Raw genomic sequence first — 25,908 nt, 5'->3', positions numbered from 1 at the left:
GTTAGGTCATTTTTAGGCCAATAAAAGTTGGTGGCCTAGAAAACCCAATTTGCAAAAGTTAGGCCACCAGGCTAATATGACAAAAAAAGAAAAAAAAACTTACGTCGCTTCACTTCCTGCAAACAAAGGATACCGCCGGAAGTCCGTTTTTGCCACGCTGGCCAGGGGACGATAGAATTCACAGAGCTAAAAAAAGGCAATTTTTAATTAGCTTCAATTTTCTCAATTTCTAGAAAAGATTCAAATTTTTTGTCAATTAGTAAAAAGTGTAAAATTCAATTTCACACATTTTATTAATTTACCAATTTTTTGTATCTGTACTGAAAGCCGAGATAATTAAGGCTAATTAAAAAGTAATTACCTCATCCTCTGTATATCTGTCCAAGAGTCCATTACTCAATGTATTTCCAGTTTACGGGCTTCACCATCATTCCGGAAATACCAGAATCTTCCGAGAATGTTTCCTCGCCATCCGACATGGACTGAAAGTTACGAATTTCAGAAATTTTGAAAAAAAACACCCAAAGTATGAAATTCAGAAATTCAGAAATTCAGAAATTCAGAAATTCAGAAATTCAGAAATTCAGAAATTCAGAAATTCAGAAATTCAGAAATTCAGAAATTCAAAATTTCAGAATTTCAGAAATTCAGAAATTCAGAAATTCAGAAATTAAGAAATTCAGAAATTCAAAATTTCAGAANTTCAGAAATTCAGAAATTCAGAAATTAAGAAATTCAGAAATTCAGAAATTCAGAAATTCAGAAATTCAAAATTTCAGAATTTCAGAAATTCAGAAATTCAGAAATTCAAAAATTCAGAAATTCAGAAATATAGAAATTCAGAAATTCAGAAATTCAGAAATTCGGAAATTCAGAAACTCAGAATTTCAGAAATTCAGAAATTCAGAAATTCAGAAATTCAGAAATTCAGAAATTCAGAAATTCAGAAATTCAGAAATTCAGAAATTCAGAAATTCAGAAATTCAGAAATTCAGAAATTCAGAAATTCAGAAATTCAAAATTTCAGAATTTCAGAAATTCAGAAATTCAGAAATTCAGAAATTAAGAAATTCAGAAATTCAAAATTTCAGAATTTCAGAAATTCAGAAATTCAGAAATTAAGAAATTCAGAAATTCAGAAATTCAGAAATTCAAAATTTCAGAATTTCAGAAATTCAGAAATTCAGAAATTCAAAAATTCAGAAATTCAGAAATATAGAAATTCAGAAATTCAGAAATTCAGAAATTCGGAAATTCAGAAACTCAGAATTTCAGAAATTCAGAAATTCAGAAATTCAGAAATTCAGAAATTCAGAAATTCAAAATTTCAGAATTTCAAAATTTCAGAATTTCAGAAATTCAGAAATTCAGAAATTCTGGAATTCTGGAATCCTGGTATTCTGTAATTCAAAAAATCTGAAAATTCTAAAAATTCTTAAAAAACTAACAAGAAGAAGTGTCGATGGTCATTCTCTGCTGTCGAACTTCCTTGTATCCTTCAACTCTCCGGACAGTTGCTCCTCTCAATCCTTCACGTGTCCCAATCATCGGAAATTCACATTTCTGGCATTCGTTGGATCCTTTCCGAAGACTGAAATCCATAAAATCGGAAATTGGTGAATCCGAGGATTCTCTTTGATCGATACGGTTCGTTCTTCGGACGAAGAGTCGCATTTGGTTCTTCTCGCTGTTGTATTCTGAAAAAAGAATTTCAGATTTTTTGAATTTCAGAATTCCTACATCTCCGAACATTAGAATTTCAAAATTTCGGAACTTCAGATTGCTGATATTTTTCATACCAGTCGGTTCTTCGGGGGCTGAACCTCCTGGCCTCCGGTCGCCCACCACCATCCCCTTTCTGCCCACCACCCTTTAGCGTGGTGAAACCAAGGAACGTCTCCAGAAGACTTCAAAATCAAAATTTCGAAAAACCAAACGTTTGGGCATCAAATAAGACACTATTGTGATCTATCTGTCTAGGTTTCAGCTTGATCGGTTTACTTTGAATAGGTGATAAGGTGCGCTACATACATACGCACATGCAGAATCTGGTGAATGTGATTAGTAATGATAATGATTTTGATCATTTACCTAGACAACCAAGATAAATTGGCTCCATTACAGGTTTTACAAAGTCTTCGAAAATCCAAAAAAAAAATCCAAAAACATACCAACAAACCGAACTCTCGAAGTTCTCTTCCTCTTGGGCATATCCCGTTGCTCCGCCCACTCCTTCTCCTGCTCCCTAGTTGGCTTCTGTCCAAAATGCGTGGCAACTCGTCTCTGGACTCCAAGAGCCTCAAAATCAATGGTAGCGTTTCCAGGAGCCTCAAAATCCGGGGAGCTCTCATATGAGTATAGATGCTCTTTGGAGAGCAGCGATGGCTTCCAAATGTCCAATTTCGAGAGGCTTTCTTCTTGTTCCGTTGGTTGTAACAGGTACTGTAGCTCCTCCACCGTACCATCATACTCCTCCTCGTCTCCGAAGAATCTTCTGCGTCTTCTTGGATGTCTAGAACTTTCTCCATTTCCTCCTACTTCTTCTTCGTCTATTGGATCCGCTGGATTTTCCAAAAAATCGCAGAGAAGATAACTGTACATCTCATTGAGCTGTTTGACTTGTTCCAGGGTGACACGGACGCGTTCCGGACTTGTGTCTCGTGGTCGGTCCGAGATGTGGTCCATGGCAGTGTTCTGGGAAATTTTCGAATTTTTGAATTTTTTGAATTTTCAAATTTTCGAACTTCTGAATTTCAAAAAATAAGATGTACCTTGACCAACTGAGCCAATCCATCATCCGCAATGTTCAATTTTTGAACAGAAGCCATGGTTTCTGCCTCAATCTTCTTCCATTCCGCTTCTCGGATCCTAAAAACAAATTCATATAAATTTTGGAGTGCCAAAAATATTGATTTTCAAGTTTCAGCTCTGAAAAAGCCGCTAAAATAATGCTTAAAAAATGTCCTTTTTGTATTTACTGTAAGTCATATTTGAGCCTATCTCATTTTCTGTGAAAGATATCAAAAAGTTGCCAACTGATAAAATGCTGCTGATATCATGATAAGCATTTCATCAGTTTACAACTTTTTGATATCTTTCAAAAGAAGTGAGCTATATAGGCTCAAATGAACTTTTTTCCAGATCAATTTTTTCGATTTTTGAACCGATTTTCATAAATTTCAGACCGTTTTCTCACGAATTTTGGACCATTTTTCATAAATTTTAGACCATTTTTCATAATTTTTGAACCAATTTTCATGAATTTTTGACAATTTTTCAGCTCGAAAAACTCTGCTTTAAAGCCTGAAAATTGCAATTTTTCGTATAAAAATTGCTCACTTTCTCTGTTCAATTGCTTGCTCCAAAAATTTGGAGCCATCAAATGCCTTGGCCGCAAGACGTATCGATTTTTCTCTCATTTCTTCAAACAGCTTTCCAATTCCATCGATTTTTGTTTCTTGAGGGATGAGGGTCATTTTCTTGAGTGATTTGATCACTGATTGCTCGAAAAAGACTAGCCAATCGTGAATTTCGACACTCTTTTCGGTATGTTTCTCCAACTTGAGTTTCTTGTGTTTTTCAGCCACAAAGTACAGTAAGGCGCCGGGAGCTGCAAAAAATGGTTGATAGACAAAAAATTGGAAATTTCACTGTCGAATAAGGCTCCGGGACATTTCATAACCCGACGTTTCGAAAACCCGACGTTTCATAACCCGACGTTTCAAAACCCGACGTTTCATAACCCGACGTTTCGAAAACCCGACGTTTCATAACCCGACGTTTCGAAAACCCGACGTTTCGGAACCCGACGTTTCGGAACCCGACATTTCATAACCCGACGTTTCAAAACCCGACGTTTCGAAAACCCGACGTTTCGAAAACCCGACGTTTCGGAACCCGACGTTTCGAAAACCCGACGTTTCGAAAACCCGACGTTTCGGAACCCGACGTTTCGAAAACCCGACGTTTCGAAAACCCGACGTTTCGGAACCCGACGTTTCGAAAACCCGACGTTTCGAAAACCCGACGTTTCGGAACCCGACGTTTCATAACCCGACGTTTCGAAAACCCGACGTTTCGGAACCCGACGTTTCGGAACCCGACGTTTCGAAAATTGATAGTTTGGGTGGGCTTCTATTAGAGGGAATACGGTGTCTTCAAAATCAACTTTTCAAAATCTCACTTTTGATTTTCTTCATATCCTCCGCAAAATGTTCGTTTCCATCTACAAAATGGTCCACAATTTGGTCCAGCAACTTTTTGAAGCGCTCATTTTTTGAGCGATCTGGGAACCATCCCTCTGGTTCCAGAGATGCTTTCAGAGACTTTGGACGAGTTTCTTCTGGAAAAAATACTTTTTATTGATTTTTGGCTCAATTTTCATGATTTTGCAACTAATTTTACTAAACTTTCAAACCAGATTTTCATGATTTTCCAACTAATTTTTCTAGGTTTTTCAACCAATTTGTATGTTTTTTGTAGTTAATTTTCAGTATTTTCCAGTCATTTTCAATGATTTTTTGGATAATTAAATTTCCGGATTTTTAGTCAATTTTTCTATATTTTTGAACCAAATTTTCAGATCATTTTAAAATGCTTTTTAACCAATTTTTCACGATTTTTGAGTCAATTTTCATGATTTTTGAACTTTTTTTTTCTAGATTTTCAGAACAATTTTTGAGCCATTTTCACAACTTTTTGATATATTTTTAAAAGTTTTCAGATGATTCTCATTGTTCGACAAGATTTGAAAAGACTCAAATTTTATGAAAAAATGGTTCAAAATTCCTGAAAATGGGCCAAAATTCATGAAAAATGGTTCGAAATTCATGAAAAATGGTCTAAAATTCATGAGAAATGGTTCAAAATTCATGAAAAATGGTCCTAAATTCATGAAAAATGGTCCTAAATTCATGAAAAATGGTCCTAAATTCATGATTTCTGAGTCATTTTTCAAGATTTTCAGACCAGATTTTCAGACCCAAACTCCTACCAATTAACCTCTCGCGGCTTATCCGTTCTGCTTCTTCTTCTCTCTCTTTTCTCATATTTATTGCTCGTTTCCTCTCTTCTTTCTCTTTTTCCATCGACTCTTTTCTCATTTTTTCCTCATCTTCCGGACTCATTTCATCTTCGGGCTCCATGAGATTCTCAAAGTCAAAATCAAAATCCATGACTTCTGGGGATTTCTGAAAAAAATTTAGTATTTGGAGATTTTTTTTTGGGAACGGAAAAGTGAAATATTAGAAGGACCATGCGTTTTTAAGCTTAAAAATCTTAATTTTGGTTTGGAATCGCTCGTTTATGGTTCAATATTCATGAATTTTGACCCATTTTTCATGAATTTTGAATCATTTTTCATAAATTTTGGACCATTTTTCATGAATTTTGACCCATTTTTCATGAATTTTGAACCATTTTTCATAAATTTTGGACCATTTTTCATGAATTTTGGATCATTTTTCATAAATTTTGAACCATTTTTCATGAATTTTGGACCATTTTTCATAAATTTTGGACCATTTTTCATGAATTTTGGATCATTTTTCATGGATTTTGGACCATTTTTCATGAATTTTGGACCATTTTTCATGAATTTTGGACCATTTTTTATGAATTTTGGACCATTTTTCATGAATTTTGGATCATTTTTCATAAATTTTGGCTTATTTTTCATGAATTTTAACTAATTTTTCATAAATTTTGGACCATTTTTATACATTTTGCGTCATTTTTCATGAATTTCGGACCACTTTTCAGCTAATTGTAAAAAATATGATTCGTGTTTCTAAAAATCAAGAAAACATTTTTTTTGAGTAGATCAAAAAATCCAAAAAATTCTCAATTTTGGGGTCAAAAACAGGCCAAAATTTTGAGAAATTATGTCTGATTTTGATGATTAAAATTTGCAATTTTTGTGGAGTTTGGCTTTAAAATCTAACTTGGCTTTGAGAAACATTTTTCCCCACTTCGGATGGATTTTTTGACAAATTTAACCCAAAATTTTGAATTGTTCGGGTCCTAATTACCCTAATTGCCCCAACAAATTAATCTAAATCGCTTCTTAAAATCTAGAAAATTTGAAAAAGAAACAGAATTTGGAAAAGAACAAGCAGAGAAAAAAAGTCGCGAACGCTGGAAGAGGATGAAGAAAAAGAAGAAGAGAGGAGCAATGACCTGTACTCTGCGTCTCTCCCTCTCTCTCTCTCTCGTTTCGCGTCACTCGTTTTCTCCGCGTGTCTCCAAATTTCATACACTCTCTCACTTTGGGTTCAGGCAATGCATATTTTACGAGGTCAAAAAAGAGAGGACAAGAAAATGGAAGAAAAAGAGATGGGTTGACTTTGAGCTCAATTATCTCGATTCCTAGGCAAAATATCAAAATTGTGTCAACTGATAAAATGTTTGTGATATTCTGATAAGCAATTTATCCGTTGACAAATTTTTCATATCTTTCACAGGAACCGAGATAAATTGGCTCCAAATTAAATGTTAGAATTACAGGTTTAAAAAAAATCGAACCTTTTTTGTATAGATATGGGTTTTGAAAATATTTGAATCATGTATTTCTCACTTTTGAAACTCCAAGAAAATCAAAAAAAACCCAATGAAACGATAACGAGAGAGTGAAAAGAACAGGAGATTTAGAGAAAGAGGGGGGGAGGGAGGGGTCATCTGAAGAGGAGGCACATTTCTGAATTTCTGAATTTTTGAATTTCTGAATTTCTGAATTTTTGAACTTCTGAATTTCAGAATTTCAGAATTTTTGAATTTCTGAATTTCCGAATTTCTGAATTTTTGAATTTTTGAATTTCTGAATTTCTGAATCTCTGAATCTCTAAATCTCTGAATTTCTGAATTTCTGAACCTCTGAATTTCTGAATTTCTTAATTTCTTAATTTCTGAATATCTGAATTTCTGAATTTCTGAATTTCTGAATTTCTGAATTTCTGAATTTCTTAATTTCTGATTATCTGAATTTCTGATTATCTGAATTTCTGAATTTCTGAATTTTTGACATTCTGAATTTCTGAATTTCTGAATTTTTGAATTTCTGAATTTCTGAATTTTTGAATTTTTGAATTTCTGAATTTCTGAATCTCTAAATCTCTGAATTTCTGAATTTCTGAACCTCTGAATTTCTGAATTTCTGAATATCTGAATTTCTGAATTTCTTAATTTCTGAATTTCTGAATTTCTGAATTTCTGAATTTCTGAATTTCTTAATTTCTGATTATCTGAATTTCTGAATTTCTGAATTTTTGAACTTCTGAATTTCTGAATTTCTGAATTTTTGAATTTCTGAATTTCTGAATTTTTGAATTTTTGAATTTCTGAATTTCTGAACCTCTGAATTTCTGAATTTCTGAATTTCTGAATTTCTGAATTTCTTAATTTCTGAATATCTGAATTTCTGAATTTCTGAATTTCTGAATTTCTGAATTTCTGAATTTCTGAATTTCTGAATTTCTTAATTTCTGATTATCTGAATTTCTGAATTTCTGAATTTTTGAACTTCTGAATTTCTGAATTTCTGAATTTTTGAATTTCTGAATTTCTGAATTTTTGAATTTTTGAATTTCTGAATTTCTGAATCTCTGAATCTCTAAATCTCTGAATATCTGAATTTCTGAACCTCTGAATTTCTGAATTTCTGAATTTCTTAATTTCTGATTATCTGAATTTCTGAATTTCTGAATTTTTGAACTTCTGAATTTCTGAATTTCTGAATTTCTGAACCTCTGAATTTCTTAATTTCTGATTATCTGAATTTCTGAATTTCTGAATTTTTGAACTTCTGAATTTCTGAATTTCTGAATTTTTGAATTTCTGAATTTCTGAATTTTTGAATTTCTGAATTTCTGAATTTCTGAATCTCTGAATCTCTAAATCTCTGAATTTCTGAATTTCTGAACCTCTGAATTTCTGAATTTCTTAATTTCTTAATTTCTGAATTTCTGAATTTTTGAACTTCTGAATTTCTGAATTCTGAATTTTTGAATTCCTGAATTTCCGAATTTCTGAATTTCTGAATTTTTGAATTTCTGAATTTCTGAATTTCTGAATCACTGAATCTCTAAATCTCTGAATTTCTGAATTTCTGAACCTCTGAATTTCTGAATTTCTTAATTTCTTAATTTCTGAATATCTGAATTTCTGAATTTCTGAATTTCTGAATTTCTGAATTTCTGAATTTCTGAATTTCTGAATTTCTGAATTTCTTAATTTCTGATTATCTGAATTTCTGAATTTCTGAATTTCTGAATTTCTGAATTTCTGAATTTCTGAATTTCTGAATTTTTGAACTTCTGAATTTCTGAATTTCTGAATTTCTGAATTTCTGAATTTCCGAATTTCTGAATTTCTGAATTTCTGAATTTCTGAATTTCTGAACCTCTGAATTTCTTAATTTCTTAATTTCTTAATTTCTGAATTTCTTAATTTCCTAATTTCTTAATTTCTTAATTTCTGAATATCTGAATTTCTGAATTTCTGAATTTCTGAATTTCTGAATTTCTGAATTTCTGAATTTCTGAATTTCTTAATTTCTGATTATCTGAATTTCTGATTATCTGAATTTCTGAATTTCTGAATTTCTGAATTTCTGAATTTCTGAATCACTGAATCTCTAAATCTCTGAATTTCTGAATTTCTGAACCTCTGAATTTCTGAATTTCTTAATTTCTTAATTTCTGAATATCTGAATTTCTGAATTTCTGAATTTCTGAATTTCTGAATTTCTGAATTTTTGAATTTCTGAATTTCTGAATTTCTTAATTTCTGATTATCTGAATTTCTGAATTTCTGAATTTCTGAATTTCTGAATTTTTGAATTTCTGAATTTCTGAATTTTTGAACTTCTGAATTTCTGAATTTCTGAATTTTTGAATTTCTGAATTTCCGAATTTCTGAATTTTTGAATTTTTGAATTTCTGAATTTCTGAATCTCTGAATCTCTAAATCTCTGAATTTCTGAATTTCTGAACCTCTGAATTTCTGAATTTCTTAATTTCTTGATTTCTGAATATCTGAATTTCTGAATTTCTGAATTTCTGAATTTCTGAATTTCTGAATTTCTGAATTTCTGAATTTCTTAATTTCTGATTATCTGAATTTCTGATTATCTGAATTTCTGAATTTCTGAATTTTTGAACTTCTGAATTTCTGAATTTCTGAATTTCTGAATTTCTGAACCTCTGAATTTCTTAATTTCTTAATTTCTGAATTTCTGAATTTCTGAATTTCTGAATTTCTGAACCTCTGAATTTTCTTAATTTCTTAATTTCTTAATTTCTGAATTTCTTAATTTCTTAATTTCTGAATTTCTGAATTTCTGATTATTTGAATTTCTGAATTTCTGAATTTCTGAATTTCTGAATTTCTGAATTTCTGAATTTCTGAATTTCTGAATTTCTGAATTTCTGAATTTCTGAATTTCTGAATTTCTGAATTTCTGAATTTCTGAATTTCTGAATTTCTGAACCTCTGAATTTCTTAATTTCTGAATTTCTTAATTTCTTAATTTCTGAATTTCTGAATTTCTGAATTTCTTAATTTCTGATTATCTGAATTTCTGATTATCTGAATTTCTGAATTTCTGAATTTTTGAACTTCTGAATTTCTGAATTTCTGAATTTTTGAACTTCTGAATTTCTGAATTTCTGAATTTCTGAATTTCTGAATTTCTGAATTTCTGAATTTCTGAATTTCTGAATTTCTGAATTTCTGAATTTCTGAATTTCTGAATTTCTGAATTTCCAAAAATCAAAAGTTCAAATTTTCGTATAGCAGAGATCCTCTCCTCACCCAGGAAGGGACCCTCTAATTAGTCCATTTTTCTGATTTCTCTGCGTCTCTCACAAATTCTATACTATTTCTTTTTGTATGGAATTCATGGAATTCGAACCTACCCACAGCACTTATATTTTGAATTTAAAAAATTATTTTTCTGGAATTTTTTATTTTTTGGAACTTTTCAAGTAAGTCTTAAGTTTTAATGTTTCCAAACTTAAAAATTCGAATTCAGCGTGTTTCAAGCTTCAGGATGAGTATAATCATGACCTACTTTCTTGAAATTAAAATTTTTCGGACCCTTATGCGCCTTTAAAGTCGAAAAATTCGAAAAAAAGAAAATGGGCGGAGCCTAGTCGTGTTTAGGCTCATTTCAAAGCTCTCAGCGAGGCAAATCCAATTCTTCAATTTTTATTGAATTTGAGCCAAAACAAGAAAAATTACTGTACTTTCAAAAATGCGAGAGTGCAGAGAAACGAGACTCACTGCGTCTCTGACCAAAAGTGGGCGGAGCCTAGTCGTGTTTAGGCTCGTTTTGAAGCTCTCATTTTGCTGAATTCAAATATAGGTGTTTTTCCAGCTAGAAGTAGTTTGAAAGCTGAAATTTCAAATGTTTCAGAGTCATCAATGTCTTGAAAACACATGGATTTTTTTGGAATTTTTTTTTGGATATTCGATTTTTTTGAATTTGAAAATTTCAAAAAAAAAGGCATTCAGAAGCTGTACGGAACTTGGAAAATAGAAGGAAGGTGGGTAATAAAAAGTCGAATTCAGAAATTCAGAAATTCACAAATTTCCTAGAAATTCAGAATTTTCGAAACACTTGAAATTCAGAAACTTTGATTTCTGTAATTTCAGAACATTTCCAAATATTCAGAAAAACCCACTAGGCTCCGCCCACTTTTGGTCAGAGACGTAGTGTGTCTTGTTTCTCTGCGCTCTAGCATTTTTCAAAGTACAGTAACTTTTTCAGTTTTCGCTCAAATTCAATAAAAAAAAATTGAAGAATTGGATTTGCCTCGCTGAGAGCTTTGAAATGAGCCTAAACACTACTAGGCTCCGCCCATTTTGATTTTTTCGATTTTTTCGACTTTAAAGGCGGATAAGGGTCCGAAATTTGAGATTTTGGGAAAGTAGGTCATGATTATACTTGTTTTGAAGCGCGAGAAACGCTGAATTCAAAAATTTAAATTTTAAGAAAAGATCGAAGTTTCCTAGAAATTCAGGAATTCAAAAAAATTGATTTTTCAAAAAATATTCTCAAAAAGTTTTTTCAGATTCCCCCTACAAAGGCACAGTCAAAGACGACCTTCTGGGTAATTTTAATTGATATCCAAGATATTCGAAGGTATGCTTTTGGCGGGAATTCAAAAAATTTCAAATTTTGAAAAATCTGAAATTGGTGAATTTTGAGATTTTTAGATTCTTAAAATTTCGAATATTTTGAATTTCATTTTTTCCAGAAAAATAAAATGGAATACCGCATGATCTTCAACAAAATTTCACCAATTTTCTGCTAAATGTAAGTTTTTTTTTTAAATTTTTGAATTTTCGAAATTTCATTAAATCGAAAATTTTAATTTTTTGAAGTTTTTAAAGTTTTCAGCTCCAAGTGTATGAGAAGTTAGACCCCAAGCAGACGAGGGAGTTGATAATTTTTGTTAAATTTTCTATTTTCTTTTAAATTCAATTTTTTACTTCAATAAAATTTTTTAAATTTTGACTTTTTTAAAATTTTCTTTCAGCAGTTTCAGCAAAATGTTTTTATGAATTTTTCAGACAACCGACTTTCCAGAAATTCATTAAAATTTTAATTTTGTTTGATGAAACTGATTTGCTTGAGAAATTTTTTCGAAAAAATTAGGTTTTTCTCTATTTTAGGTTTATTTATTTGCTTTTTAACGTCTGAAATTATAATTTCGGCTGAAATTCTGCGTTTTTTGTCTTTCTTTCACCAAATTCTGCTCTCCGAACCTCAAAAAATGACAGAATTCGTTGAAAATTCCGTTGTGTCGATTTACGCTAAACAACGCGCAACCGGAATTGCGGAGCGTCGTTGCGTGACTTTTTCAACGAATTTTGGGCAATTTTTCTCGTTCTACACCCAATTTTTCTATTTTTTCCTTCAATTTTTGTCACAAAAATTTTTAACGGTGTATTTTTTTTTTATTTAATCAATAAACGACCTAAATTTCGTGAAATTTCGCCAGTTTTCAGGTGAAAAATGGAGGAGGCCATAGCGAATAGGAATTTCGACGATTTGAGGGAGCTTTTCAAGGCGGAGAAGAAGACAGTGTATGTTTTCAACTATGGAGAAACAGAATATCGTGAAAAGGTCTTGAAAAATCGCTAAAAAAGGCGGTAAATCTGAAAAAATCGATTTTCGCTCTAAAAATTGTAATTTGGCGGTTTTTCAAGTTTCCCAACGGATAAAAACTAGCTGAATACGATTTCCAGCATTTCAGCATTAAAATCACCCCCTAAAAACATGTAAAAATCTAGAAAAGTCGAACATTTCCCCGAAAAATCGAAAATTCATTTTTCCGCCAATTTCTCCCCTCAAAACGCTGAAAATCGACTTTTTCAGCAAGGACGACGAATTTGTGATAGTCAAAATCGATGGACTGCTCAAAAAGCGAGGTTATCGAGTGATGGAAGTGCCGTCGGAGCAGAAGGAGGAATTCGCGCGGCTTCATTTCAATTTTGTAATGAATTGCACTAAATTGGGTGAGTTTTCGTGGTTTTAAGAGTGAAAATACAAGAAAAAGGAGATTTTAAGCATAAAAATCACGAATGTTTGGTATAGAAGCTCTCAAACATCACAAAGTGTGTTCAAAATTTGAATTTTGACCTAAAAATCGATTTATGGCTCATTTTTCAAGGTTTTTTGCTCTCAAAAATTGAATTTTAGCCTTATTTTTACGATTCAGAGCTTAAAATCTTTGAAAATCCTCTATTTTTCAGGATACTGCTCCAAAAGCACGCCGATTCTGACTCTCCAGGACATTCTAGAAGTTTCGTCGATTGAAGAGTGCAAGCACCTATTTGGCCTAGTTGAAGAGAATATGAACGAGTTTAAGCAGGTAAAATGGCTCGAAATGGACCAAAACTTGCTAGTTTTTGAGTTTTTTAAAGTAAAAATGGACCAAAAATCATGAAAAATGGACCAAAATCTACGAAAAGTGGTCCAAAAAACATGAAAAATGGACCAAAATTCATGAAAAATGTACCAAAAATCATGGAAAATGGTCCAAAAATCACAAAAAATGGTCCAAAATTTATGAAAAATGGTCCAAAAATCATGAAAAATGGTCCTAAAACATGAAAAATGGTACAAAAATCACGAATAATACACCAAAAATCACTATTTTCTATCAAAAAATGAGGTAAAATAGCCGAAAATGGACCAAAAAGTGCTAATTTGTGAATTTTATAACGTAAAAAGGATTTTAAATCATGAAAAATGTACCAAAATCTGTGAAAAATCTTCCAAAAATCATGAAAAATGGACCAAAAACTTGAAAAATACACCAAAAATCACTATTTTCTATCAAAAAATCACCTTTTTCGGCAATTTTTAAGCTTAAAATCATGAAAAATCGGTCAAAAATTACTATTTTTCATCAAGAAAAATCGCAAATCTCTCGATTTTTTCAGCCCGGATTCATCGAAACGTACCAAAACATCATTCTCCGCCTCTGCAACGACCTTCTCCGTCGACTCAGCCGAACTGCGGAGACGTCGTTTTGTGGAAGAATCATGTTCTTCTTGTCCAGGTGAGTTTTGGAGCGTTCGGAGCATATTTTGAGCTAAAAATAGACGATTTTCCGCTGAAAAAGGGGTTTTTAGGTCCAAAAACTAGGAGAACGGTTGAAAACCTGACTTGTTGAGCCAAAAACTAACAAAAATGGTCCAAAAATCAATTTTTCTGGTCACAAATGTACTTTTTTAAAGCTCAAAATTCAAAAAATTGTTGTTTTTTGGACCTATAAACTGGAAAAAATCGATTTTTGAAGCCAAAAACTAAGAAAAATGGTCCAAAACCCATGAAATTGGAGCCTGAAATCAAATTTTTTGGGCAAAGAACCGAATTTTGGCAAAAAACCGAATTTTTGATGTCGAAAATTCGAAAACGGGTTCTGAAAATCATAAGAATGTGGGTTTTTTGGTCTAGAAACTTGCAAAAAACCCAATTTTCAGAGCTTGAAAATCGATTTTCTTGCACAAAAATGTCGATTTTTTCGATTTTTAGGCCAGAAAATGGTCCAAAAATCAGGAAATTTGAGCCTAAAACCCAATTTGCCGACCTAATAACCCCCCAAAAAATGCCCAAATCTCGCAGATTCCTCCCGCTGACCGAGAAGTCTGGTGTCAACTTTATGGGTCACTTCAACACGCTCAACATCACCACTTTTGAAGAGGTTTGTGCTCAAAATCGATGAAAAACTGTAGTTTCAGTGAAAAAATCAAGGTTTTGAGAGATTTTCGACCTAAAAATGCTGAAAAATTGCAATTTTCACTTAAAAAAGGTCGAAAATTGTCATTTTTGGCTCATTTTACATGAAACATGAAACATTTTTTTGAGAATTTGAGTGATTTTCTGCCCAAAAAAGCTCAGAAAGCAAGGGTTATGACCCAAAAATCCCCGAAAATCGTCATTTTTGGCTCATTTTACAGTGAAAAATGGAGTATTCTTTGAGAATTTGAGTGATTTTCGAGCTAAAAATGCTCGAAAATTGCAATTTTTGATCTAGAAACCCTCAAAAATTATTATTTCTAGCTCTTTTTACATGAAAAATAAAAATTTTTTACTCAAAAAACTTTGAAAATCGAGCTTTTTTGGTTTAAAAAAAGTTCAAAAATCATATTTTCCACCCAAAAAAAGTTTTAAAATCGAGATTTTTGACCTGGAAAACCTCAGAAATCGCGATTTTTCACCTAAAAATGTCCGAACATCTCGATTTTTGACCCGAAAAGCTCGAAATACGAGATTTTTGATCGAACAGACCTCAAAAATCGAGAATTTTGACTTAGATATGCCTGAAAATCGAAGTTTCTGACCTAAAAATGTCCGAAAATCGAGATTTTTCGACCCAAAAAGCTCAAAATTCATGATTTTCGATCAAAAAGAGCACTAAAAACCAGATTTTTCGACCCAAAAATCGCAAAAATCGGGTCTTTTTGACTCATTTCAACTAAAAATCGGGATTTTCAGAACGAGCCAACTGCTGAATCCCTGCTCGCCGCCACGTCATCACATCATGCAGCTACGCCGTCTGGAGCAACGCCCGGAGCCGAAGGAGAGGATATGGAGACTGGAGAGATTGAAGAGGAAGCGGCAAAGTGAGTTTTAGAGCTGAAAATTGGATTTTCAGCAGTTTTAGGCTTGAAAATCTGAAAAATGGCCAAAAAATCAGTTTTCCAAGCTGAAAAAATGCGAAAATCGTCCATTTTGGAGTGGAAAATTGAATTTTAGAGCTAAAAAAATCTGATTTTAGTGCTGAAAACTGGATTTTCAGGAATTTCTAAGCCTAAAACTGAAAATCGTGTCCATTTTCGAGCAGATAATCAGTTTTCCAAGCTGATTTTTGAGCTGAAAATCGGGTTTCTAAGCTGGTTTTCGTGCTGAAATTTGGATTTTTCAGCCATCTTTAAGGCATTTTTAAGCTTAAAAAGTCATCTGAAAATAGATTTTTATAGCTGAAAATTTCAGAGAAATCATCGTGACGCCAGAGATGTATCGACAGTTTTGGTCGCTTCAAAAGTTCATGTCCAACCCCAACTTGCTGTATGAGAAGGAGAAATTTGTGGTTTTCAAGAAGGTAAGGGGGGCGATTTGGGATTAAAAAGCTCATATTTGGCTGGAAATGCTTCAAATTCGGCTCAAAATGCTCTAAAATTGATGAAAAATGTCCTAAAATTGCTCTAAAACGTTCTGAAATTGGTGCGAAATGCTCCAAAATTGATCTGAAACGTTTTGAAAATGGTGAGAAATTCTCTAAAATGGGTTTAAAATGCCCTAAAATTGGCTTAAAATGATCTGTAATTCGTCAAAATCGGTCTAAAATGGGTCAAAAATGCTCCAAAATTCCTCTAGAACTCCCAAAATCTAGCCTAAAACCCCCTATTTTGCTCCAGGATCTCACCGCCGTGCTCTCCCTGATGACAGCCAATAAATTGGAGAAATTCGCAGCTGAAGACGAGTCAGAAGTGGCTGAAAGTCGAAAGAAGATCAACAACGACGTCTTTTTTACCAAATATTTGACGTCTCCAAAGGTAAGAAATAGCTGAAAAATACAGAAAAACTGGCCTAAATGTGTTTTCTAGGCCATTTGAAGTGGTAGTCTAACTTTTGCGAATTGTGTTTTCTAGGCCACCACTTCCAAATGGCCTAAAAATGTCCTAACATGACCCTGGTGTGTTTTCTAGGCCATTTTAGCATGGTGGCCTAACTTTGCATTTTCTAGGCCACCATTGGAAATGGTCTAAAACACTCCACAGGGGCAGGAGGGGCGGGGCTCAACTCTAACTCCGCCCCCTTTGGGAAGCTCCGCCCGCTTTTGGCCACCTTAAAAATCACAAAAATCGAATTTTTAAGAATTGATTTTCAGCTGCTGGCTCTTCAACTCAATGATTCCTCATTCCGACGGAACTTCCTCATCCAAACCATCATCATTTTCCAGTATCTGAATGCGGAGAGCAGATTTAAGCCGCCCGCCAAGTAGGTTTTTTGAAAAAAATCTTGAAATTTGGACGTTTTAAGCCTGACATGATGAATTTCCACTCAGAAATCGTTCAAATTGACCCAAAATCCCCCAAATAATCAGGAATTTTGGCTCCCAAAAATCCATTTTCAAGCTCTGAAAATGTCTTTTTTCGGCTGAAAAACGAATTTTCGACCGAAAAAAGGTTATTTTCTGCCATAAATAGCCCTTTTTAGACCCCAAAATCCCTATTTTCAGTGGAAAATAGGTCATTTTCTGCTAAAAATAGGCCATTTTCAGTCGAAAATAGGCCATTTTCAGTCAAAAATAGCCCTTTTTGACACCGAAAATTCATATTTTCAGCCTTAAAATCCCCCAAAATTCCCCTCAAAACCCAATTTTTTCCAGAAAAATGGTGCTAAACGAGGAGCAATCGAAATTCGTGCACGACTACGAGGACAAATGCTATCGTCTTCTCTCGGATACAATGCCACGTGGCACGGCGTTCGTCGCCGGACTCAAGAGGATCATGCAAAGAGAAACGGAGTGGAATCAGTGGAAGAACTCGAATTGTCCGGATTTGTCCGAAAAAGCGGATAAGGGAGCAATGCAGATGTATAAGAAGTAGGTGGAAATCTAGGAAATAATGAAATTAAAGGAAAATTGACCAAAAAATCCTGAAAAATGGTCCAAAATCCATTAAAAATGGCTCACATACCATGAAAAATGGTCCAAAATACATGAAAATGACCCACAAATCACGAAAAGTGGTTCGAAAATCTTGGAAAATGGTCCAAAAATCATGAAAAATGGTCCAAAAATCTTGAAAAAAGACCCAAAATTCCTGAAAAACGGTTCAAAAATCTTTAAAAAAAAGTCTAGAAATTCAGATTATTCGTCAATTTTGAGCCTAAAATTCTGTTTTTTTTTGACCCAAAAATGCTAATTTCATGCTGAAATTGGCTAATTTTCGATCAAAAAATGTTTGAATTTGGGACCTAAAATGTCAATTTCATCATTAAAATTCCTCAATTTTTTATCTGAAAATGACAATTTTCAGCGTAAAATTATAATTTTTTGACATAAAAAAGGCAATTTTCAGCATAAAAATCGTGAATTTTGGTTGAAAAATGTCAATTCTGAGCTATAATTCCATATTTTTTGACCTGTAAATGTTAATTTTAAGCCTTTAAAACCTGAAAATTCAGATTTTTGGACCTAAAAATGCCAATTTCGAGACTAAAATAGACAAATTTTAGCTCAAAACTCTAACAAAACCCAAGTTCCAGACGTCAACGCGTCCCATTCAACCCCAATAATTTGGATCTTGGCACTCCGGAACTCACAAAACTATGGACCTACGAACCGGACGTTCTAAAAGCCTGCAAATCGGATAAAAGGTTGGTTTTAAGAGGGTTTTTGAAGCTAAAACTGCCTTTTTAGAACTGAAAATGACCCAAAAATCTAGATTTTGAAGCTAGGAAATAGCTAGGAAGCTCAAAAAATGGGAAATTTTAGCTGCAAAAAGACCTAAAAAAGCCCAAATTTGCAGAAAATTCATTCCAACACTGGCGGATTTCATTCGGGACCCATTGGACGAAATGGACCCAGAACAGCAGGTCGAGGAGCAGTATAAGTAAGTTTTCGGCTCAAAAAATATTAAGAATAGACTGAAAATGGATTAAAAATCAAGAAAAATTGATAAAAATGACAATAAATGGCCAAAAATTCATGAAAAATAGCTGGAATTTCCTCTAAAAAATCGGTAGAAATGCATTAAATTTGATTTTTGGACCATTTTTCATGGATTTTGAACCGTTTAGATGAATTTTGGACCATTTTCATAGATTTCTGACCATTTTCCTTGGATTTTGGGTCAATTTTTGTGGATTTTGGCTCATTTTTCATGGATTTTGGACGATTTTTCAAGGATATCGGACCATTTTTCATAGATTTCGAGTCATTTTTCATGGATTTTAGACCATTTTAACCCAATTTTCCCCCGTTTTCAGATCCATCAACGAAGTATCATTCCAATGGCGTGCCGCCCGTCTCCTGATGCACAAAGCCCCTGGATACGTGTCAAAAACCGAGCCAAAAGCGGATCCAACGACGAATATGCGTGATTTTCTGGAGCGGACCATGTACAACGCCGGAAAAACCATCGACGAATTCAAGTCTGGAATCGAGGAACGAGAGAGAAGAGACGCAGAGAAACGAGCCGCGTCGGGAGAGAAAAAAGAGGCGGAGGCGAGGAAGAAGGTGGAGGAATCGCTGAAGCGGAAGTTGGATACCAATACGAAGAGTACCACGATGTGAGTGTGGTTGGAAATGGCTGAAAATTAACTGAAAAAAGCAGAAAATCGCTGAAAATAGCTGAAAAATGGCTGAAAATAGCTAAAAATTGACTGAAAATGATTCTGAAATTCGAAAAAGAAGCTGAAATTCCAAACCGATTTTGGCTGATAAAAAACCCTGTAAATCAACTCAAAATGGCTAAAAATCGGCCTAAATTTTGCTGAAAATTAGATGAAAAATAGCTGAAAATGATAGCTGAAAAAAGGCTGAAAATAGCTAAAAAACGGCTGAAAATCGGCCGAAAAATAGCTTGAAAATGGCTGAAAATAGCTAAAAATTAACTTAAAATCTACCTAGAAATATCGGAAAATCGCCTAAAACTGGCTGAAAACATTTAAAAACCTGAGATTTCTGACTGCAAATGCATAAAAAAATATCTGAGAATAGGCTAAAACTGGGCTTAAAATGACTTAAAAAAATGTCTGAAAATGGCTGAAAAATGACTAGAAATGCTCAAAAATTTTGCTGAAATTTATAGCTGAAAATGGGCTAAAAATCGACCAAATAATAGCTGAAAACAGCTGGAAATTGGAGAAAAAATTGCCTAAAATTCGAGCTGAAACAGCCTTAAAATGGCTGAAAATCATAGATCCAAAAATTAGCTGAAAATTGGCTGAAAATAGCTGAAAATTAGCTGAAAATGACTTTAATTAGCTGAAAATTAACTGAAAATAGCTAAAAATTGGCTGAAAATGACTCTAAATAGCTGAAAAATGGCTGGAAATAGCTAAAAATTGGCTGAAAATGACTCTAAATAGTTGAAAATTGGCTGAAAATGGCTGAAAATTAGCTGAAAATGACTCTAAATAGTTGAAAATTGGCTGAAAATGGCTGAAAATTAGCTGAAAATGACTTTAATTAGCTGAAAATTAACTGAAAATAGCTGAAAATTGGCTGAAAATGACTCTAAATAGCTGAAAATGGCTGGAAATAGCTAAAAATTGGCTGAAAATGACTCTAAATAGCTGAAAATTGGCTGAAAATCGACCTAAATCCCCCAATTTTTGCAGCGTTGTCTCCTCGCCGAACCCCTACACGGACCCATCGCTCACCGACGAAAATCTCCGTCAACTGGCGACGGATTTGTCGAAATTCTCGAAAAAATTGGCAAAATTGGTGGGAATCGACGAGGGCGCGCTCCAGAAGACGTCGTCATCGTCCTCCAACGACGAAGCAGACCGCTGCTATCGAATTCTCAAAGAGTGGGCGGAGCGAAACGGGACAAGTGGGCGGAGCCTGTTGAACCTGCTCATCGCCGATTTGGATGTGATAGAGGTGGCGACGGCGACGATGAAGGTACTGTAGGCCTAGTTTTTGGCCTAAAACGCCTATTTTTAGTCCTTAAAGGCCTCATTTTGGGTCCGAAAAGCCTATTTTAAGAACTAAAATGTCTATTTCAAGGACTAGGAATGCCTGAAAAGCCTGTGTGAACGCCTGACCGGCCTATTTTAGGTCTCACAAATTCTATGTTTAGGCCCAAAAAGGTCATTTTCGAGCCTAAAAATGTCTATTTCCAGGCCTAGAAATGCCTGAAAAGGCCTATTTTAAGACCGGTCAGGCCTATTTTTTTAGGCATGAAAAGTCTATTTTTGGACCCAAACATGACATATTTGAGTCTTAGAACGCCTATGTCAAGACCTGCAAAGCCAGAAAAGCCTATTTTAAGGCTTAAAAAGCCAAAAAGGCGATTTTAAGGCCTGACCGGCATATTTTAGGCTCTTAAATGTCTATTTTTGGACCCAAAAAAACATTTTTGGTCCTAAAAATCATATTTCAATGCCTAAAAGCCTATTTGAAGGCCTAAAAGCCTATTTGAGGCTCTTACAAATTCTACTTTTTGGACGTGAAAAGGTCATTTTGGAGCTTAAAAATGCCTGAAAAGGCCCATTTTATGGCCTGACCGGACCATTTTAGGCCCAAAAAGGTTATTTTTGAGTCTTAAAATGCCTATGTAAAGGCCTGAAAAGCATGAAAAGGCCTATTTCAAGGCCTGAAAAACGAAAATCCTAGATTTTGACAACAAATTTTCATTTTTTGAGTCCCACTAGGCCTGTACAAGCCTATTTTTGGAGCTAAAATGCCTGGTTTTGTGTCCAAAAAGCCTATTTCTAGGCCTAACAAGTTCATTTTTAGACCAAGCAAGTCTATTTCAAGGCCTGAAAAGCCTATTTTTGAACCCGAAAAGCCGAATAATCGCTCCTCAAGTATTTCAGAAAATCCACGAAACGTCGACATAGCTCCCCTAATAGGAAATAGGCCACGCCCCCAACCATTGCTCATGTTTAAGGATCTACAAAAATCAATACCAATTAACTCGGAACTCTCCTAATTATCTCTTAATTATCTTTATGAAAAATTAATTTATTTTTGTTGTTGCTACTAATTTTTTTTCCGTTTTTTCCTACTGTAAAACAAAGGATTTTTCTGCTCTTTTTGCCTATTTTTCTTGATTTTTTTGGCGTTTTTTCGCCTTTTTAATACCTGAAATTGGCTTGTTAAAATGCCTAAAAATAGACATTTTAACCTAAATATCTGAAATTTTCAGCCCAAAAAAAAACCTCAAAAATGCCTGCGTTTTTTATGAAATCCAAGCCGAATGGCGGTGGTAAAAAAGGGGGCGGAGCCTCCAATCGAAAGAGGAAATCAATGGGAAAAACGGAGCAAAACGACGAGACCGCGGCGAAGCTATCGAGAAGACAGAAGTTGATGGCGGCGACGGAGATTCATTCGGATGATGAGGTTAGGAGTGGGAGATTTGGCTGAAAATAAGCTAGAAAACTGATAAAAATACGTTTTCAGCTGAAAAATTGGGTAAAAATAGCCTAAAAATCATGAAAATGATCCGCCATCCATGAAAAATGACCCGAAAATCATGGAAAAATACTGGGAAATCATGAAAAATCAACCAAAAATCAATCAAAATGAATCGAAATCCATGAAAATAAGTCCGAAAATCGTGTAAAATGGCCCAAAGCCCATGAAAAAAATGACCTAAAAATCATGGAATTTGACCCGAAAATCTTAAAATTCCGGTTAAAATAAACCAAAAAAAGTGACTGAAAAATGGAATTTTCTGGTTGAAAACTAGGCAAAAAATAATAAAATTTTGAAAGAAATTGATTCGATAAACAGGAATTATGACTTAAAAATTGACAAAAAAAATCCGGAATTAAGCCAAAAATCATGAAATTTTGAAGAAAAATAAGGTAAGATTGAGGAAAAAATGTGAAAAATGGTCCAAAAATCATGAAAATTGACCCAAAAATCTTGTAAAATTGTCCAAAATTATGAAAAATGGTTCAAAAATCCAAGAAAAATGACCAAAAAATTTAAGTTCAAAATTAATGGAAAACCCGGAATTTATGGTGAAAATTAGGTCAAAATTCGGGGTATATTCGGTCCAAAAATGAGGAATGTGGCTGAAAATTTAGCTGAAAATCAAGATTTTTGGCTGAAAAATCTAAAAAGTCCCGGAAATTTCAGGATTCCCTTGCCGGAAGCGCCGTCGGATCGGACGCCGGAAGTGATGTGGAGTATGAGGATGTGCACGAGAGAAACTATCGTGAAGCCAAGAATCTTCTCGAGAAAATTCAGGTTTGTGTCTGTCTGTCTATTGGTCCAGATGTCCGCGTTTTTATAGTTTTTAGAGCCAAATTTGGCCGATTTTGATCGATTTTGACTGATTTTGAGGTCCAAAAAGTGCATTTTCAGTGGTTTCAAAGCCAAAATTGATCAAATTTGACCGATTTTGACGGATTTTGAGCTTTTAAAATTGCATTGTTAGAGTTTTTAGAGACGAAATTGGCCATTTTTGAGTGATTTTGAGTGATTTTGAGCTATTAGAATTCATTTTCGGCCAATTTTGAGCGTTAAAATTGCATTTTTTGGAGTTTTTTGAGCCAAAATTGGCCATTTTTGACCGATTTGAAGCTTTTGAAATTGCAAATTCGAGGGTTACTGTAGATCTGAAATCTTCCAGAGTACTGTAACAACACAAGAGGAAGTGGCCGAGAAGCTTTGCGAGGATGCCGCGGCGCGTTCTGGCACCCAAATGAAGCGAATCGCCGATGTTGTTGAGCTGGACGACGATTTGGAGATTGCCTATAAGGCGCACAGGTACAGTAATCCCTTAAAAATGGCGAAATTTGAGTTCCAAACTGAAAAAACCCGAAATTTGACGAAAAAAGGACTGGAAAATGGGCAAAACTAGGTTAAAAAACCACAGTAATCCTTTTTTCAGATTGACACCACTGTGTGTCGCGTTCTCGCCAGATGGAAACTATGTGATCAGCTGTGGAAAAGAGTCCAGTATTGTGAAATGTGAGTTTTTTCTCTTATTTTGGCTGAAATTGTTCTTAAAAATTAAAAATTTTCAAATTTCCAGACAATGTACCATCTCGAAAAGTGGTCGGAGTCATCAAACGACACAAAAAACGCGCCGGTGTCCCAGAAGAACCGACTCATGCTCACTACGGTGTCATTTTCGCCGTCGCCGTGTCGCCAGACCAGAAATTCGTCGCTTCCGGTGGTTTTGATCAAGCTGTTAAGGTGATTTTTGAATTACTGTACTTCTAAATCCCGAAAATGGTTATTTTTTACCGAAAAATCAATAATTTTGACAGCAAAAATTGCGATTTTGGGCTGAAAATCACTATTTGGGGCCTAAAAATCACTGATTTCAACCCCAAAATTTGGATTTCTTAAGCCGAAAATCACCATTTTCGACCCAAAATTAACTAATTTCTGCTCAAAAATCACTAATTTTAACCCCAAAAAGCGGATTTTTGAGCCGAAAATCACCATTTTCGACCCAAAATTAACTAATTTCTGCTCAAAAATCACTAATTTTAACCCCAAAAAGCGGATTTTTGAGCCGAAAATCACCATTTTCGACCCAAAATTGACTAATTTCTGCTCAAAAATCACTAATTTTAACCCCAAAAAGCGGATTTTTGAGCCGAAAATCACTATTTTCGACGTAAAAATCACTATTTTTGACCCCAAAAAGTGGCATTTTTGACGAAAATCACTATTTTCTATATGAAAATTATTGATTTTAACCCCAAAAAGTGGATTTTTGAGCCGAAAATCACCATTTTCGACCCAAAAGTGGATTTTTTGAGCTGAAAATCACTATTTTCGACCCAAAATTGACTATTTTCGACCCAAAATTGACTAATTTCTGCTCAAAAATCACTAATTTTGACCCCAAAAAGCGGATTTTTGAGCCGAAAATCACTAATTCCGACCGAAAATCACTGATTTCAACCCCAAAAAGTGGATTTTCGGCTAAAAAATCACTATTTCAGACCTAAAAGTAGTACTTTCCTACTGTACTTTTGCTTGGATTACTGTAATTTTCAATTTCTTGCAGATCTGGAATTTCGACACCCTGGACCACGTCAAAGACCTCTCCGGCCATCGTGGACCCATTTTCTCGCTTCAATTCCAGCTGAAAACCAATAATCTGTTCTCGGCCAGTCAGGATCGTGCTGTGAAGGTCAGGGATGATTTTAAGCGATTTTTCGGGCTGAAATTTGTTATTTTTAGCAGTTTTTGACTCAAAAATTTGGACTTTCACCACATTTCTACTGAAAAATTCCTATTTTTAGCTATTTTTAATCTCAAAAACGACATTTTCAGATGTGGGACATTGACCAGTTGGGACTCGTCGACACAATGTACGGACATCAGGATGGCGTTCAACAGATTGGCGTGCTGTCGAAACAACGCGTGGCTACTGTAGGCGGCAGAGATCGTAGCGCGCGTCTTTGGAAAGTCGAGGATGAGAGTCAGCTGGTGAGAGTTTTGGCCGGAAATTTGGCTAAAAATGAGCTGAAAAAGGCTTAAATGGCCCTGAAATTGTTCGAAATTAGTCAAAAATGGCTGACAATGACTTGAAATAGCTCGTGATCGGCTTAAAATCGCTTAAAGTTGCCCTGAATTGATCGAAAATCGAGCTAAAATTGGCAAAAATGGCCTGAAATACCACTAGAATCGTCTTAAAATGGTCTAAAATTGATCCAAGATCGTGAAGAAACGATAAGGATCCATAAGCTACAGTAATCCATCAACTTCCAGATGTTCACCGGCCTATCGAACTGCGTCTCGCTGGACTGTGTCTCAATGATCAACGAGGAGCACTTTGCGACTGGATCTGCTGATGGGTGAGCTTTCTTTGCCTGGTTACTGTAGCTATCTTTTCGAAAATCCCATTTTTTGAAGAAGAAGGAGATTCAGAAGACGTGACGTCTTCTGAATTCCCATGCATTTTTAGTAGTGAATGGTAAAACTAATATTGACTGTTCCCGTCCCAAAAAAGATATGAAAATGCAAATAATAGATGATGAATAAGCCATAAGTTTGTTTTGTAGAGCATAGTCGTCGACTAGAAGAATAGCAAATGATGTTTTCTGGGTTACTGTAGCTGAATTTCGTCTTCTGTCTTTCTCGTTCTTTCTTCAGAAGAACTTCTATCCAAGGCTGCGTTTTTAGTCATTTTATGATCACCATCATCAGAATGAGAAAGATGACCGTAAAACCGTAAAACTCTTCAATTATAAAAACGATNNGGGGCCGTGGGGAAGGATGTTTGTGCATTCTTTCGAAAACAAATTCAGCAACTCAGAAGCTTCCTAGAATTTCACCTATCCCAGAACTACCGTAATCAAAAAAGCCACAGCCCTCCTAGGGAAGGATATATGGAGGCGCAGAGGATCAGATCCGGGTGTCGTTCTATTAGAGGTTTTACGGTAAGCCAATTTTCAGATTTTTTGAGTCATTTTGAACCATTTTTAGGCTATCTCACATCAGGGTCCAGCTGTATTTATGGCTCCCGGACATTTCGCAGCCTCTGATAACGTCAGAAAATCAGAATTCCAAGTTCTTCGATTTAGAAAAAAATAAAGTATATTTTAATGTCAGAAATTGAATTTTCGAAGAATTCGGCTGAAAAAAAAATCAAATTTCAGCTGAAAAAGTAGCAAGCAAGTATTCAATCAATGGAAAAATGCTAAATCTTCATTTGTTATTCGAAATTTCTTTTTAAAATATA

The 25,908-nt window shown here is 34.4% G+C and overlaps 3 protein-coding genes across 3 annotated transcripts in view; 2 read left to right on the top strand and 1 right to left on the bottom strand.

Annotated features, from left to right (window-relative positions):
* CBG24218 overlaps positions 1-5,174 on the bottom strand; it is a gene marked incomplete at both ends in the record, with an annotated part of 8,932 nt that extends 3,758 nt beyond the window's left edge. The window contains 8 exons of the mRNA XM_045243127.1: positions 104-186; positions 421-482; positions 1,449-1,697; positions 2,172-2,694; positions 2,772-2,868; positions 3,340-3,610; positions 4,184-4,342; positions 4,994-5,174. Coding sequence (XP_045091278.1) covers positions 104-186; positions 421-482; positions 1,449-1,697; positions 2,172-2,694; positions 2,772-2,868; positions 3,340-3,610; positions 4,184-4,342; positions 4,994-5,174 — 1,625 coding nt within the window. The remainder of the gene's footprint in view (positions 1-103; positions 187-420; positions 483-1,448; positions 1,698-2,171; positions 2,695-2,771; positions 2,869-3,339; positions 3,611-4,183; positions 4,343-4,993) is intronic.
* A 6,842-nt stretch (positions 5,175-12,016) lies between these two features.
* Positions 12,017-21,091, top strand: Cbr-thoc-1 (the record flags this gene model as incomplete). The annotated part of the gene is given in 17 exon segments (XM_045243126.1): positions 12,017-12,087; positions 12,380-12,519; positions 12,757-12,908; positions 13,450-13,568; positions 14,135-14,213; positions 15,008-15,135; positions 15,506-15,614; positions 15,931-16,068; positions 16,404-16,513; positions 16,733-16,816; positions 16,860-17,120; positions 17,786-17,896; positions 18,049-18,132; positions 18,509-18,618; positions 18,633-18,811; positions 19,865-20,150; positions 21,060-21,091. 17 exon segments carry the CDS (start codon positions 12,017-12,019, stop codon positions 21,089-21,091), a joined length of 2,193 nt encoding a protein of 730 aa, XP_045091277.1.
* Positions 21,092-21,419: 328 nt separating this feature from the next.
* Positions 21,420-25,760, top strand: CBG24216 (the record flags this gene model as incomplete). The annotated part of the gene is made up of 10 exons (XM_002648094.1): positions 21,420-21,593; positions 22,338-22,448; positions 22,834-22,970; positions 23,095-23,174; positions 23,239-23,402; positions 24,229-24,354; positions 24,498-24,653; positions 24,936-25,021; positions 25,483-25,606; positions 25,653-25,760. 10 exons carry the CDS (start codon positions 21,420-21,422, stop codon positions 25,758-25,760), a joined length of 1,266 nt encoding a protein of 421 aa, XP_002648140.1.
* Between the last annotated feature and the right edge of the window lie 148 nt (positions 25,761-25,908).

Source organism: Caenorhabditis briggsae, assembly GCF_000004555.2.
Source record: "Caenorhabditis briggsae complete genome, chrII, whole genome shotgun sequence".
Classification (NCBI taxonomy): Eukaryota; Metazoa; Nematoda; class Chromadorea; order Rhabditida; family Rhabditidae; genus Caenorhabditis; species Caenorhabditis briggsae.
This window is presented reverse-complemented; position numbering and strand designations above follow the sequence as displayed.